General features: G+C 39.3%; 1 protein-coding gene across 1 annotated transcript in view; it reads left to right on the top strand.

Moving 5' to 3' along the window:
- Window positions 1-17,581, top strand: part of SLC5A9 (solute carrier family 5 member 9) — a 35,350-nt gene that overhangs the window by 4,327 nt on the left and 13,442 nt on the right. Inside the window, exons 3-11 of the mRNA XM_060773466.2 lie at window positions 5,440-5,544; window positions 8,694-8,858; window positions 9,591-9,696; window positions 10,335-10,415; window positions 11,938-12,143; window positions 12,791-12,926; window positions 14,669-14,776; window positions 14,874-15,024; window positions 16,283-16,451. Coding sequence (XP_060629449.2) covers window positions 5,440-5,544; window positions 8,694-8,858; window positions 9,591-9,696; window positions 10,335-10,415; window positions 11,938-12,143; window positions 12,791-12,926; window positions 14,669-14,776; window positions 14,874-15,024; window positions 16,283-16,451 — 1,227 coding nt within the window. The remainder of the gene's footprint in view (window positions 1-5,439; window positions 5,545-8,693; window positions 8,859-9,590; window positions 9,697-10,334; window positions 10,416-11,937; window positions 12,144-12,790; window positions 12,927-14,668; window positions 14,777-14,873; window positions 15,025-16,282; window positions 16,452-17,581) is intronic.

Here is a 17,581-nt window from a genome sequence, read left to right as displayed (position 1 = left end):
ATGAAATCTCATGCATATTAATCCACTTCAGAGGCACTGCAGGCTAGATGTTTTTGTATAGTTACATAGTTGTGGGGTCAGAAGTAATTGGATACAGAATAATGCAAAGTGACCTTGGCTTCAAATCATTCTATTGACCTCATCACATGGAGGTCCAGAAGCCTAGAGACAGTATGGGAAATCATGGGGCAGCACCCAACTTCATCCCTTTATCATTGTGGGTCATGGACTGCCATCCCACAATGACTCTGTTCTGTTCCCGGCTTCTTCAATGAAGAGACGGGTAGTCATCCGACTGCTCAGTGCTCCCTCTTAGCGGGCTGCTAGCATGGAGCCCTTCCAGAAGTAGCCCTGCATCATTTGATGGGCTCCAGCAGATTCCATCCCAGCAGTGTGCTGGCATCATACTAAGATGGGGAAAAACCATCTGTCTTATGAGGTGGTATGAGATGATAAAGGTTTTTCAGGTAGCTGCTCTGAAGAAAAGAGGTGTGAAATCAATATATCTGCTCACACAAAAAAGTTTCCTTATATGCAGAAACTCATCTGAGGAAAATTATTTAGTTCAACTGCAATCATGAAAATCAATATAAGTATACCTCAGTTGAATGTGTTCTTGGGCATTAATGAGCCTCCACCATTCTTGTGATTTCCATTTTGGTTGCCAAATTGATTTTAACATGATGAGTATAGCTGATGTGACAAGAATATCTCTACTTTCCCCTTTCTCTCTGTTTATTTGTCAATGCAAGTTCAATGAAGGATTCTGGAAGTAGCTGCTGTTTTCTTTGCCTGTTGTGGGCACACAGACACAGCTGTAGCTGCAATAGGATAAGGTAGAATAAAATCCCATTCTTTTCCAGCTCAACTTTCGTTGCATTGATTTCTGCATATACATTATAGACAGTCCCTGAGTTACAAACATCCAGCTTACAAATGAGTCATAGTTAGGAATGAGAGTGAATCAACAGGAAGTGAGAAAAATCCATCCCTAGGAAGCGAAATTCACCCCTGAAAGAGTTATCACGTAGTGGAACGTTTTTCCTAGGCTGTTAAGATATCAGCGACCACTTCTTAGGCAAAACAAATACCTTTCTGTGGCTGGCTGCACAGAAAGCCTGTAAATATATACATTTGTGTGCATACACATACTACATACACACACACCAATATGCATTTGTAAAGTGGCATTGTCCGGTTCAAAACAAATGCTATTTGTTTTGCTGAGATTTTAATCTAAACATAGCAGTCAAAAAGGGATTTCTTTTTGTGATTGAAAAATACTTCTTTTTCACATTAAAAGGGGAAAATAACCCCAAGTTGAAAAGCAGTTGCCATTCCTCTTTTGCTTGAAGCAATGGCAAAGTCTCTTTTGCACTGTCTAGTAACTTCTTCATTTTATTGAGCAACTGTGTTAGGGCTCCAACACTAAATTCCCCATACATAAATCTCCACAATGATTCACTAGAAAAGCATAAACCTTTTGAAGGACACATTTTCTTTAGAGCAGAAAGGTAGTATAACAATAATTTAAAGACCCAGAGAAATAAGTGTCAGAGGAGTAAATATCCTTTTTACTTTGTGACAAAAGCACAGGGCAGTAGATTTCTCAAGTGTTCAATGCAAACTGAATGCTGTTTCAGACTCCAACTTTGTCTTACATCCTGTGGGCTACATTAACTATAAATTCTGTACACTAAGTTTTTCCCATGACTCTTTCTCCCTCCATATATATATATATATATATATATATATATATATATATGAAAACTTGTTATTATCTTAATGTGCTTTGTGCTATAGTTTCCCCCTGGTGATATTCAAGTATTGGCTTTCCTGTTGTTTATGTGGTTACACTGCAGACATTTTAAAAAGCTGAGAAAAAAAACAGTTCTTATTGCAGTTTTCCTTGCTAAACCTAGTTTTCTCTAGAAGAACTTGTCAATTGTAGATTCCAGATGAGGATTTGACGCAAAATGCAAAATGATCTCCTGGCACCTTGGGTAATATATCTGTTTAGTGAAAAGGCTTGGTGGTCCTAGAAAAATCCACACTACATTGAGCATGTGTTCTATGAAATCCAGATTTTTGCAGGTTACTATCTGTGGTTGAATTGCCAGTGTTACTCAAAAATCCAAATATATTTTTTAAATTCCTGGGCGTATTGTTCTGTTGGTCTGTTCCTAGGGTTATTGAGAAAATTGCATTTGAAAGACCATATCCATTCTAGTTCCTTAGATATGGTTACTGTGATTTCTATGAGTAAACAGATGAAGACTGATCTGTGGCGTATGTTCTGTATCTCAAAACTGGAGCTGATAGGTAAAAACAAGTGACATCAGAAGGTCAAATATACCCAGAACCAGGTATCATATTGAGGCACCAAAATGTGTGTTACTTGTGCTGTTAGTGTCAACACAGTAGCATCACTCTATTTTTTCCAGTCTAGCAGTCCTTCACTCCACCTGACATGCAGTTTTACTGGCATGATTTACCTGGTTGACTGGCTTGATTTACTGAGGCTGAGAATATGGCTTGTCTAACTTCACCCAGTGAGCTTCCATGGCCAAGAAGAGATTCAGATCTTGGTCTCCAGGAGTCCTGACTCAATATTCAAACCACTACACTGTGCAGACTCCATTTTCTAGTTTGGGCTAGGAACTGCTAATCTAAAGACATCATGGGCCTGTTCCTTTCTCAGATAGGAACCAATTTGAAGAAGCAGTACCTTCTTTTTTCTGCTCACTCCTTGCTGTTTCTCCTCCAAAGTAATGGACCTGGATGAAAGCTTTGTACAGGATTAATTGCTCCACAAACTCCTCTCTCTTCTATATTCCAGGATATATAGTACAACCGCTGCCAAGGAAATGACAAGATTTTGATTACTTAAAACCACTGTGGCATTGTGTTACACAGTTTTATATAATTTATTTACTGCCAAAAGTCCTATCTATTTTGATAGGGATATGTGTTTTAAGGACAGTGTTTACATTTCTGGGGAGCCTTCCTGTTTGCCCAAGTTACGAATGCATATTGTACACTCAGTCTTTTAATCAGACACATCCCAGATGAGATGTTTTGCACTGTTTGCTTCAGGAAAGGTTTTCTAATCTTATCCCCTATTAATATTTTAACTATCCCTAAGGTGAGAAGCAGGTCAAATTCCATTAGTCTTTGCTTAGGGCTCAGTCGTGCAGAGGTAGAAAAACCTACAGTTCAGAAAGGGGAAGAAATGAATCACAGAGTAAGCGAGACAATGCCTTTTATTGGAAAAAGTATAACATTTTACAACAGTGGAAATGTCAGCCTTTGTCTCATACACAAAAATATTCTACAGGGATAGATGTTAAAAACAAGTATTTTTTTTAAAAAAAAACCAAGTGATGATGCATGATAGAAAAAGTTAACTGGAATAGTCATGAGTTGCTTAAATAAAAAGAACAGAAGCTCTGAAGAGAAATTTTGTTGATATTGAGCATATATTAGGGAAATTACGTTGCAAAACCACAGCTCACAGAATCCCTCAGTAAGTATGGCTAGTAGCTAGGATGTCTAGGAGCTTCTAAAAGATATAGGCCAAAAAAGGGACATTTCCCAGGGTGCCATATTGCTCATAATTGGTATGGGCTTGGGGAAGGTCTATTTTTGTGTTTTACAATTCCTCAAATCCCAGGTTGGTATTGCTCTGCCAATAAAAGATTTGTCTCGTTGTTTTGTTGAAATAAAAGCAAATCCAGCTTCCAAAAGATGCTAGAAAGAATATCTTGAGAGTACAGGAATAAATCCATGTTTAACAATTAATTTCATTATTTAAACCTAGACATAGTTGGCAGATTTCTTACAGATATGAAAAAGAACTTCCAGCTTGGTGCATTTATAGTAGACAAGTTGTTTGTCATCCTGAAAGTAGTTCCCAGTTTGACAGGGCAGACAGCAGTCTTCAATCTGCTTCAGGGTGATTTTCCCTTTACTGTGTGGATACAGGATTCCATCCTCATATAGGATCTTGGCTGGATTTCCCATATAAAGTAATGTAATGCAGTGTACTATGTCAGGATTTTAGTAAACCTGTATTTCTGTGATTTGATAGTATTGTGTCAAAATCAGAGTTTTCAAATGTGATTTGTGGACAATACTTCCCTGAATCCTCTAACCATCATGACAATTGCTACATGTGAGTTAAGTATCACTTATCTGCCAATCTGATGAAACCATTTTAGGTATTTATTTCTAGCTCTGTTCAAAAGCCATTGTTGACTACATCTAATTGAGCCATAGCCTTTTCGTGTAAAAAAAATAATTGTTTTCTTTATTGCAAATACAAAACACACTAAACATACTTGATGTGTGTCTCATAATCATAATCTATACTGCATAATTCCCAGCTCCCCTACATTGCCACTAATAGCCCTGTGAAATCAACTTAAGATTACCCAAAGTATTTAATCATAAGGATTAAAAGATTCAACAGTCCCAAGTTTTGTGACACCACTCAAAGTAGAAAAAAGGCATCTCCATCATGAATGTTCCAGAATTTCAGACGTTTGTTCCCATTGACCTCGCTGGCTTTATCAGCTGTATTATATTTTAATGATATTTTTAAATGCATGTTAATGTGTTTCTTAAGATAATTTATGTTTAATATCTGTTATATTAGAGGTTAGATTGATTGTTTTATGTTGTTATATTGGAAATAGCATTAAATAGCATGAAATGTTTGCCATCTTTTGTTGTAATTGGTCCCGGGTCTCCTAGAGGAGAGAGGGCAGAATATTAATAATAATAATAATAATAATAATAATAATAATAATGCTGAGGAATCTCTTTCTATTAACCTGATAGACATTTGCAATCTACTAGGGAGGGCCATCTCTCTGTCCAGGAGAGGGCCTTTTTGGTGGCTGCTCCTAGAATGAGGAACTCCCTTTCAAGAGATACCAGGATGTCCCCATCCCTGCTGGCATTCTGCAGGCAGGTTAAGACCTCCTTCTGCCAGCCAGCATTTGAGGAAGGATTAGGGGCATGCTTTGGGGAGCTTGTGGGTGGGATGGGGTAAGATGGACTGTTAGTTTTAAAGGCTATTTTAAGTGTATTTATTGTATTTTAATCCGTTTTTGCCACACTGTACTGATTAATTATTTTTAACTTTTGTATTGTGCTTTTTAAACTGGATTATAATTATAATTAACTTTATTCATACCCCGCCTTTCTCCCTGTTGGGACTCAAGGAGGCTAACAATCCCACATGTTAGTCCAGTTTAAAAAGCTGGACTAACATGTGGGATTGTTAGCCTCCTTGAGTCCCAACAGGGAGAAAGGCAGGGTATGAATAAAGTTAATTATAATTATAATTATAATTATATGCAATTCTAGGGTGTCTATAAATACAACCCCACCCCTGCACTCATACATTAACAGCCATGTTGTTGTATGTTTTAGATTGGAGCATCTTTAATGTCAAGCAATGTGGGGAGTGGACTTTTTATCGGCCTGGCAGGAACGGGTGCTGCAGGAGGCCTTGCTGTTGGAGGATTTGAATGGAACGTAAGGTTGTTTTCCTCAATTCTATCTGCTCTTTCCAAGTAATTTTTGGTTTTGGCTTTAGTTGTGTCAGTGGATTATTTGAGATTATCAAATATCTAAGTCTTAATGTAACACACCCACCAGCTTTACACAAAGTAACACTAACATGTAGCCAAGCAACATCAGTCTGCAAACAAAATGTCAAAAGTTAGAATGGTATCACATTAGTATTTTAAATTTAGTATAAATATCAAATATTTAGCATTCTTCTGGTGTCTCTCTAAGCTACAACTCTCAGGATTCCATAGCACTGAGCCATGCCAGTTAAAGTGATGTCAATATGCATTAGGTCTACAGTGTACAATAAACCCCATGACATTTTACAACCATTTAAAAATACAGATGACAAAAGACTGATTTGTACAATCTCTACCATATCTGGACAGTTAGGGGATGCAATTTGTAATGCCTAGTTGACTTCAGCAGAATAATTCGTAAGCATGTGTGCTACAATACACTGTAAATGGCACTTATTTTAGAGTCCATTCTCTGAGTCCAAGCAGCAATCTGTCACACTCTCAAACATACGTTGTGTTTTGTTTTTTGAAGTTTCAGTTTATAGTTTAGAAAAGAATGGAAATTAACTTTGGATGATACTTCAAAGGCATTAATCTCAAAAACTAGTAAAGGACATTTCATTCCCCCAGGATCACATAACTTTACAGAATCTACACAGAACTGGACCTATAATGTAGGCATTCTACAATATGGTCATCTGTGGCATTTTAAAAAGTGTCTCCAAATTGTTACTACTTGCACATAACACTGTTTTTCTATAAACAATTAAGCAAAACATACAAACAAACAAAATGTTGGGACAACAAATGAGTGTAGACATATTGATTTTTGTACTACATTCTTAATTTTCTCCCAGCCAATTAATATGTTGGGCCAAAATAAAAAGCTCCATGTAATTTTTCAGTAAAGCATGATGGAGCAAAGTGTGGGCTTCTAATATCATAGCTGAACAGAATGCCAACTTGTATTTCTAAATACTCAATTGAAGTTTTATGATCTCATCAGATGGGCTGATTTACCCATCATATGCCACTTCTTCCCTTCTTTCACCACAGTGCCCTTCCCATGATGCACATCAACTTCCAGCCAGGCTGTGTGGTGGAAAAGAAGCAGTGCATGCCGCTGTTGTAGCAACATAGGGAAATATTTTTATTGGAGGTGGCAATGCCCTCTATTCACCTCCTCATCACTATACCCATGGAGAGAATAGTTCTCAACCCCTTAGCAGACTTTTATTCCTAAAGCAAAAGCAATTTGCTACTTAAAAACTAGAAGGGAATTCTTCTTGAGCTAGCATTTTAAAACATATTGACCATGAGCGTATGACAAATCCCGGTCAAATTATGTTATTTCAGTGCAAAAGTTTCATCAGAATGTCAGAACTGTGACCTCTCTTGCCTCTGTAGTTGCGCAAGTAAAGTTGAAGGTGTTAACTTTGTGTGAATATTGTTTGAAGCATGACCATTCCACTTCTTGACTAGTTATTGTTGCTTGCAGTGACGGTGTTTCACTCATGATACAATCCTACAGAGATCCTAAGGGATGCATGAACTTCTCAGATGCCAAAAATCTGAAGCTCTGCTGTCACAAAGATGCATGATTTTTCTTGGTGTTAAAGGTCACCAAGAATAAATTTCCTGATGCAGTAAAGTGCACTCTGGCTAGAATAACAATGAAACAGAGTTGGATTCTAGTATGTAGAAGTTAATGAATGAAAAAAGGTCTCCAAGAGCTAAGAACATTATTATTTGTAAGTCGGGTTCACCTTCCAACAGCTTGATCCCATTGCTTAGCCTGAAATGTACTCATGCAAGTTAGCATGTTTAATGTTGCAAAGGATGAACCAATGACACCCTGCAGCTTAAAGGAGAGCAGGAATTAAAACTCATTTCCCACAATGACGGCTGATGGCTTTTATGTCAGGGGGATGACAAAGCTGCTCTAAATTTTAGTCAAACATTAAAAGGGCTACCCAATGTGCAAAACCTTTATGAGGGTAACGTTTAGCACAATGGATATCTCCTTTATTGCATTTACTGCCTCCCTACTGTAAGACTACCAGCCACTCCTAGCAAATCATGGTAAAGGCATTCAAAGCCAGTTGGAGGCAGAAAATCCCTTAAGTATCTCTTAATTCTAGATACCTTAAGGCAGTGGTTCTCAACCTGTTGGCCTGCAACCCCCAGAAATCCCAGCCAGTTTACCAACTGTTAGGATTTCTGGAAGTTGAAGGCCAAAGCATCTGGGGATCACAGATGCTGACCTGGTCAGCATCTTACAAGCTATCATGATATCCTTGTTGTTCATTTGTTCAGTCATTTCCGACTCTTCATGACCTCATGGACCAGCCCACGCCAGAGCTCCCAGTGGGCCGTCACCACCCCCAGCTTCTTCAAGGTCAATCCAGTCACTCCAAGGATGCTGTTCATCCATCTTGCCCTTGGTCTGCCCCTCTTCCTTTTTCCTTCCATTTTCCTCAGCATCATTGTCTTCTCTAAGCTTTCCTTTCTTCTCATGATGTGGCCAAAGTACTTCATCTTTGCCTCTAATATCCTTCCCTCCAATGAGCAGTCGGGCTTTATTTCCTGAAGTATGGACTGGTTGGATCTTCTCGCAGTCCAATGCACTCTCAGAACTTTCCTCCAGCATGATATCCTTAGGTGTGGTTAAAGATGTTGCCCTGTCATCAGTGCAGGGGTAAAACTGGGCTGCCGGTCTGATATTCTTCATGTGTGGAAGAAGAAAAGTGCCATTTTGTCCTTTGCCTCAGGCATCAAAAGCTTGGGCCAACTATGTTCCTGTACTGAACTTAAAATCCCCAAGATGGGGCCAGTGTAGCTGAGATGCCACACATTAGTGAATTCAATAGTTTTGACCTGTTTTATTGTCTGGTTTCTCCCACTAGTAATTATCTGTCCTTTTTCTCAGGTATCTGAAAACCAAGTGTCTACATGGCATATTTGATATTTACCTCCCAATTCCATAAAGATACTGTCAATTTTGCTACACCAATATCACTATTGCTTTCAAAGAAACAATTGTATGGACTGTACAGACTCTACAAATGTATGTTTTTTCTTATTCCTTTCAAGGCCACCTGGGCATTATTGATCCTTGGTTGGATCTTTGTGCCAGTTTACATCTCTTCCGGGGTAATCACCATGCCTGAATATCTGAGGAAAAGATTTGGAGGGCAGAGGATTCAGATCTACCTATCTATACTGTCCCTTATTCTGTACATATTCACCAAAATATCAGTACGTATTCCTGAGAAATATAACCATTTGTTCTTGCGTGAGTGTTCCCAGAGAAGTAAAGAACATTAATTTGGAAGAATCATTCTTATACCCATGAAACATTTCCACCATACACTGCAGCATTTCAGACACCAGCTTTCAGGGTTGACTTTAGGCTTGAGGGAATCTTCCCATTAGCAAAATATCCCATGGCTAGTCATCTTCATTATCATTTGGTGTGAAAAACGATGGGCCCATTACCAGAAAGTTGGCCTCACTACCCTTTCAATCAGAGCTCAGAAAATATAATGTTTGGGACTATGATTTCCTAGATTCTCCTACAAAACTAGTGACTAGATAGTCTGGTCAAAGACAATGGATTGACCTGGGTGCTAAAGTTCAAAAAGCATGTTTTCAACAATCTGATTTTAATACTTTTGCAATCCTCCCTATTACTTCAGAAATGTGTTGCTATCCTGATGTAGTAAGACCATGAAGCTGATAGTGCCAGGTTGGAGGGAAGAAAAATTAAAGGGGTCTTGGGACTAGGTATTAGCAATGAGTCCTACTAGATGCTGGGTACCTGGTACCTGCTCACGGAGATCAGGTCACCATACTGTTTTGTATTAACATTTATCAAAACATGTATAAATTACGACCACAGCATTTCTGATGAGTTTGATGACTTAAAGTGTTTTTTTTACAAAGACAACTGGTTCAAACTAGCAAATCTCTTTTTTGCATTTGTCCCAGACAGATATTTTCTCTGGTGCACTTTTTATTCAAGTCTCCCTAGGTTGGGATCTTTACCTCTCTACAATCATCTTGTTAGCAGTGACAGCTGTCTACACTATCGCAGGTAACTATTCTTTCTTAACAACATTGCCTTTTTATGAAAACATGGTATTCAAGGTGGCTAGTGAAGATGCAGTACAAGCATACACAAAACACAATGCCTCAACAAATGACTCTCCCCTGAGATGAAGCAAGTTGCCACAAAATTAACTTGAAGCAAAACACTAGCCACAGCCCCAAAAAATTATGTGTATGCATGATGCAATTTCTGCTTGTACATTGTACCAACAAGATATCATCCAATTTACCAGCTGTGCTAATTCCTTGATAAGCCAAATCTTGCTATAATGACACATGCCTTGATTAAATCCTTTTTGGATTTTGCTCTGCTATATGAATCTATAGGGATTCAGGGCTCTGCGTTTTCTCTCAACCTGGCTTGTCTGATGGGGGTTTCTGTGGATAAAATAATGAAAAGTAGAGCCTCAGATATTATGTTCATAGAGGAAAACACAACATATAAATGCAATAAGTAAACAAAATAATAAAAATGTACCCTTGGGTCATTTTTTTCATAACACGAAAATTGAAATAATTTCTTCATCCATTGTGAAGCCATTGCTTACAGAAAAGGGTGAGGAAAACTCTCTCGAATTCTGAAGACATGAAGAGTGATTCAATATTTTGTCATCCTTTGCACAGGTGGTTTAACTGCAGTAATATACACAGATGCTCTGCAAACTGTGATCATGGTGGTCGGAGCTTTGATTCTTATGTTTATAGGTAAGGAGCAGGGAAATGTGGAGGAGGAATTGTATCATTTGCTTCCTTTAGTTAACAAAATGAGGCGTCCCAAGCCATATATATACCTGGATTAATGCTATATATATGGCTTGAAGAAATGCAATGGAGACATGAGAAATGGAGACATAAGGAATTATTCAGATATTGCAGAGTCAGGGCCATGGCTTCCTCATCCCGGGGTTCCCATGGTAAAATACATTCAAATGGGGTTTACTGTCCCTCCTTCAGCCTAATACTAACAAGCAGTAGCTATGGGGCCATTGCAGTTATATCTGAGAGATCCTATGCCAGTCTCACTCTGCACGAATACTGCTGCCCAGACAATATTTGGCACAGTTAGCCTGACTACTGAGCAAAGGCCTGTCTGATATGGGAACCCCTACCACAGCACTGTTACCATCAGTGTAGTCTCTTGTCTCATAGGACCATGTAATCCTATCACCAAATGAAGGTAGAGACTCAACATCTTCACACAGGGCTAAATTCGGCAACATGCTCAATTTAGCCCCAGTCACCCACTGAGCTGGCCAGCTCCCATCAGATGACGCCTATGCAGCTCCATGAGTGAAGGAGGGTACAGCTGGTGTATGTTGACACCAGGGCATCCTTGTTGCCATTGGAATGCATGGGGGGGGGGGGAGCCGCACGCTCACACTTTCTCCCCTCTGATTGCCCTTGGCTGGAGCTGGGTGATGTGGGGCACGGGGTGCTGGATTCCTCACACCCCTCTATGAAGCAGAGCACCCCCGGTGGCCATCTGATGAAGTTTACTTGTTCTGTTTTCTCAGTAGACTGAAAGTGCACTGGAAGCAATGTAGTACTTCAACTTCAGAGAACTTTGTCTTATCAAAGAAATTCTCATTTTATTATAACTTGCAGTTATTATAGATTTAGATATCATTCACAATAGTGATTCAGATACTTGCCTCCTTTATTTCTACTAAATAATTTGTATGTCTTAATTTATCATTAAAATATTACAAATTAGAAACAGGTTACATATTTTTTGAATATTGGAAATATTTCTAAAAATATTTCTTAAAGTAAAGTTGTTAAACAGAAAACAATTTTTCCCTAAAAGGTAAGGGGTTTTATACATTAATAGTAGAAAGCAAGATAACAGACTGTATCAAACAACAGAAATGTATCCCATGCTGAATGGGGGATATGAATGGAGAATTGGATCCAACTAGGACTGTGCTAGAGGCAAAGGCTTAAAACCAGGCCATGGTCCTTTACCCACTATTTATTATATACAAATCAGCCATGCAAAGCCATTCCATATGACAAATGTCACATCTAGTTTGTTATCGGGAAAAGGTTGGAGAAGGAGCAGAGATCACATCTCTGGAGTAATGGATGGATAGATGCATGGATTACTGAACATTGATTACAGCCCCTCCCACCCTCCTCCTCCTCCTCCTCCTCCTCCTCCTCTCTCTCTCTCTCTCTCTCTCCCTCTCCCTCCCCCTCCCTCTCTCCCCGTCCCCTCTCTTTTAAGGCTTTGAGAAGGTTGGATGGTATGAAGGATTGCAAGAGAAGTATAGCAAAGCAGTACCTAGTATCATTGTCCCAAATACAACCTGTCATTTGCCACGGGAAGATGCTTTTCATCTGATGAGAGATCCTGTCACAGGGGATATTCCCTGGCCTGGGCTTGTGTTTGGCCTTTCAGTGCTTGCTCTTTGGTGCTGGTGCACCGATCAGGTAAATTTGAAATCTTAGCCTTTATTTTCTTGTAAGTGAGTAGTTTGAGTTCCCTGTCTTTCTTTTTAGTGTTAGATTTCTCATTCTCCTCCACGGGGAATTTTTAGGGATGGATACTGTTACAGGAATAGCACTATGTTTGAACTGAGAAATCACTGGACTTTTCAGTAAATATATGTGATCATGAAATAAGGTCTGCCTTAATTATATACCACACTGAAAAATAAAATTATGATAGATAGCCACAGGTTAAATGTGGAAATTTAGTCTTAGTTCGAAGCTATATGGTTTTCAATTTAAATACTTTAACTGGATTGGGTATATATGAATAGGCTAAACCTTATTCTTAGTCTGGTCTAGAGTAAAATTGTTAAAACAATTGGATTTACCTCAATGTTGCCCCATTATTCAACAACAAACTTCGTGAATCTACTTGGAACTTACAAGATTCTAACCTATATATTTATTAGACAGATATCTTATTTTAATTTTAAACACTTCAGTTCTCTTATATTCTCAAAATTCTATACAGCTGTATAGATTATGTCTCAACAACTAGACTGAAATTGCTCTTGGTTCACTTTGCTTCTTTACCCCAAAAAATCACAGTACAAAGACGGTTTCTTTCTAGTCGGTTCTCCTTTCAGGTAATTGTGCAGAGGTCGCTCTCAGCCAAGAACCTTTCTCATGCTAAAGGCGGATCAGTGCTGGGTGGATATTTGAAAATCTTCCCAATGTTTTTCATTGTTATGCCAGGCATGATCAGCAGAGCTCTCTTCCCAGGTAACCTACTTCTGGCGTTGTAAAAATGTCAATATAGATAAATGACTATTTCCACGGGGAGCCCAGTACTAACTTTCAATTTATTGAAAGGTAGAGGTTTCAGATTGCACTTTCTTCCCCTTCCCTTCCTTCCGGTCCTTCTCAGCTCCAGGGATTTTTAAAGCTGTCAGAGTAAGATTTTGGTGTGCATGATGACCTGCATTGACGAAGGAAGTTCAGCCCTCCTGCTTCTGATAACAGAAGCTGTTATATCAGTGGATGTATCTCACTGGACCACAGCCAGTGAAACTACTTAAACTATCAACCAGCAGTGGGTTGAAGCAAACTTTACTGCACCCCATCTAATCCATATATATTCATTTAATTGTAATGATGTGAAATGTGGGTGGCCACATTGTTGTACATTCCACATGTGGACCAATGTCTTTTGGCTTGCACATACCTCTCTCTAAACTTAGAAGCAACTACCACAGGGCAAACAGAAGGTTGGAATGTTCAGGTGTTGCTGAACTGCAATTGCTATCGGCCAGTGTTGAGGAATCATGGTAGTTGCAGTTTCAACAGCATCTTGGGTACCATACTTTCCCCAGTACCACAGTAAACAGTTATAGTCATAGGGCAGAATCATGTATGGCAGCTACAAATGCATAACCTGGAGTTATGCAGTCATGATTGTTAGTATATTCATAAGTCCTTGAAAGTCCATAGTTTAGGGGACATGTAAGGACCATAAAAGTCTTTATGTTGGTTCAATCCTCACTTGCCAGGAAGCAGATGCAGCATTCGAAGGGAGACTGTTCCCCTGTCCATTGGGAAGCAGCTGGTTGATGGCATCAGCCACTCACTTTCATGTGTGGCACAAGGGAGAATTGTGGCAAAAATCCTGTTTCTGTCTGTTGTACCAAAATTCAATCATGGGAGTGGGTGGAAACAGCATTTAGCTTCTTCTCAAATAGGTGGGGAACAGACTTTCCATCAATTGCAGTGGCTGCTGCCCAGTAAGTGGGAATGAGGGGGTGGTTTATAGAATTCACTGGATAGTACTAAGGTGTTTAAACATATGTCATTGGCATCCTGTTGATAGCTGTAAATCTGACTGGCACATTACAACATAATCTTAGGAGGTCCCAAAGGATGGTAGCGTTGTCAAGGAGTTGGCTGTGGGAATATAGCCAGACAGCTATATGTTGCCCCTGCTCTTCCCAGACCACCAAAGGTTCCCAGCACAGGAAGTTCTCCATGTTAAGAGAGGAGGATAGGTAGAGGTTCATCTGGGGGAACATTGCATTCTACCATATAATGCTGAATCTTATCTATTGTCAGATAGTAGGTAGGGCAAACAAGGATAGGAGGTAAGGTTGTGTTGAAGACTGATCATGTGAAGTCACATTAACAAAGTGGCAACATAGCATTATTGTAATGAGGCGATTGTTCCATTAATGGTCTGTTTCTTCTTGCTTAAAAACATTATTTCCATGAGACAAAAGGCTAGTATGATAAAGTCCATACTCTGAAAGGATATTTGTGATAATTGATTGTATTATAAAGGCCAACTACTGTCTTTATGTTTCATGTCTAACCACATCCTAGATATTTTGTTACTTAAACACTTGCAGCAAATATGTACCATCATCCCCATCTTCCTTCCATAATAACAAAGTATAAACACTGGCATAATGAAATATTATGCTGGCATACATCACCAATAGCATTTGAGCCACAACTGTATTTATATGCTACAGATGAGGTGGGCTGTGTCCACCCAAAAATCTGCAAGGACATCTGTGGAGCTAAAGTGGGCTGTTCAAACATTGCTTACCCTAAGCTGGTGATGGAACTCATGCCTGTAGGTAAGACCATTTTTCTTTGGAACCTAGAATGGGCTTGGTCAATGCTACTTTGATGATTGATGCTAACTAGATATTGGTTGATTGATCTGTTTCTTAGGCCTCCGTGGTTTGATGATTGCTGTGATGATGGCTGCCTTGATGAGTTCTCTCACCTCGATATTTAACAGCAGCAGCACACTTTTTGCCATTGATATCTGGCAGCGACTCCGCAAGAAGGCCACTGAGCAGGAACTCATGATTGTTGGCAGGTCCTTATTTCTTTCCTATGACTTTATTTGCTTATTTGAATCACTCATGAATTGCCCCAGTGCAACATAGGTTACACAGTCCTTAGTGCACTCAGCTGGCATTATGCAATGGTGCATCAAATTCAACTACATTTCTGTAAAGATTACATAGGCTCAATTGTGAGCATTGCATTACTTGGACCTACTTGTATGCACCAGTCCTACTAATATCCCGTTGAAGCCCAAACAATCCAGAAATTGTGACAAGACTTCAAAGTACTATAAAAACCAGGGGGAACTTGCATTAAATTAAGTCATGCAGAGCATATATCCCATTCTTAACCAGAGCAGAGAGTTCAGCTTCAGATAAGGATAGCTGCATATGAACTACCAGGTCTCTGATCCACATTACTAAACCTGATGACAATCCATATTTGAATGGACAAGGACACACACCCTTGTCTTACAAAGCTGGTGCCTTGTTACCACCACACACATTTCCACAGTGTGTGCCGCTGGATGTGGACCATTACCTACTTCAAAGATTGCACTGCTCCTATCAATGACTTCAGTAGGTTTCAACATTTGAGACTAGATTTAGGGGATTTCTTTCTCTTTTTTGTAATTTCAGGGGATTAATTACAAATACAGCACCCCTGCCCCCCTGCCCCCCCCCCCCCCCACACACACACCTAAACACCCGTCACACTGCCAGAAATTGATGAGAGAAAGAGAAGCGGAAGAAAGAATTGGACTCCACTTACCAAAGCCCCTGCAAAAAAAAAAAAAAAAAAAGATGTAAGATGTACCAGACACATTCTGGGACATTAGCACTGTTTTCTCCCGTTTTAGCAAAGTAGCCAATGTGGGAGAGGAAAATCCTTTCCTTGCCCTCTGTGAATCTTTTCTGTTCTCTGGACTGAACATAGGCAGAGGCTCTGCTATTGCCCTTGTGGACTATTTCCAGGGTGTCCACTCCACTGTGCACTGCCACTACTGGGCTCTGGATATATGACTAACCACCATTCCCCAAAGACAAAGGGTGGCATAAAATGTTGGATTTTGGAGTATTTCACATTTCAGACATTGTGATAAGGAAGACTCAATCTGTACCATATTTACAGATCTCTCTATCTGATCTTTAACTACACATTTGCTGAGTTTCCCCAAAAACCTATCAATTTGTGTAGTGATTATTTTCCCCTTTACATAGTTTCATTGAAAAAAATAGATTTTTTTCAAGTTGTGCAGAAGTAATTACCTGTGTTCTGCTCTCCAGGGTGTTTGTTCTAATCCTTGTTGCCATTAGCATTCTCTGGATCCCTATCATCCAGACAGCCAACAGTGGTCAGCTCTTTGACTACATTCAGTCAATAACCAGTTACCTAGCGCCACCCATCACTGCACTCTTCATCCTAGCAATCTTCTGCAAGAGGATCAATGAGCCAGTAAGTACAGAATCAATGAAGACGTTCCTGTGAATAATAGCATCTCCCAAATGTCATCGTTTCATAGTTTTAAGGGCAGACAAGACCTTTCATTACAGTACTATTGACTATTTTCTCTTGAATGCAACATCTGTGGAATTTAGCCCCCATTAGGATACAGCATCTATTTAGAAAGATTCTTAGGACTTTGATTACTGGTTTAACAGAAAGTAGTGATATGACACAGGAAGCTAGCAGAAGGAGGAGGAAGGAACTCCAAAACAAATAGCCAACACTTACTCCCAATCTTCTCCACCTCCCTTTGCAAACAATCAAAAACATAATTCTTATTCTAAGACAGAATTTCTCTAATTTTATTCTTCCAGGCATCAAATCTCCTTTGGTCTGATACTTCAAAAGGGCAGTCGTATATAATTATGAGAGAGATCTAATCACAGGAGTCAAATCATTTTTCATGGGCATCATTTTGGCAAATGTAATAAATATTGTGATCTCCTTCATGTTTTATAACAAGGGAGGTTCCTTGTTCCTCAAAATGACACAAGTAAATGTCATCTTACTTTTCTCTGGCCCCTAAACCTTAATTCACAGGAGATGATGCATTTTCTTTCTTTCTTTTTTTCTTTTTAAAGATCATACTCATAGGCCACAGAACAACCACTAATTTGACCAACACATTTTACATCTTTGCCTCTAGGTCAAGCATGGGCAAACTTCAGCCCTCCGGGTATTTTGGACTTCAACTCTCACAATTCCTAACAGCTGGTAAACTGGCTGGGATTTCTGGGGGTTGAAGTCCAAAACTTCTGCAGAACCAAAGTTTGCCCGTGCCTTCTCTAGTTTATACAACTATTCAATCCCAGATCAAAACATAGCACAAGAACAATAAGAAACTTCCCAATTGGAAGGTGAAATAACATCACAATATGAATTCTTTATTCTAAACTACCTCTGAGTGTTCCCTGCCTTAGCAGTTTGCTCAGAAAAGGTTTGCTTTTGCTTTCCTCTGAGGCTAAGAGAATATGACTTGCCCAAGATACCCAGTGGGTTTCTATGGTCCCAGTGTCCTAATCCAAGACCAAAATCACTAGACTATACTAGACTGGCTCATATTCTGTGTCAATATTAGA

This window comes from Anolis sagrei, chromosome 4 (assembly GCF_037176765.1).
Source record: "Anolis sagrei isolate rAnoSag1 chromosome 4, rAnoSag1.mat, whole genome shotgun sequence".
Classification (NCBI taxonomy): Eukaryota; Metazoa; Chordata; class Lepidosauria; order Squamata; family Dactyloidae; genus Anolis; species Anolis sagrei.
The sequence above is the reverse complement of the archived record's forward strand: the minus strand, read 5'-3'. Positions and strand labels throughout refer to the sequence as shown.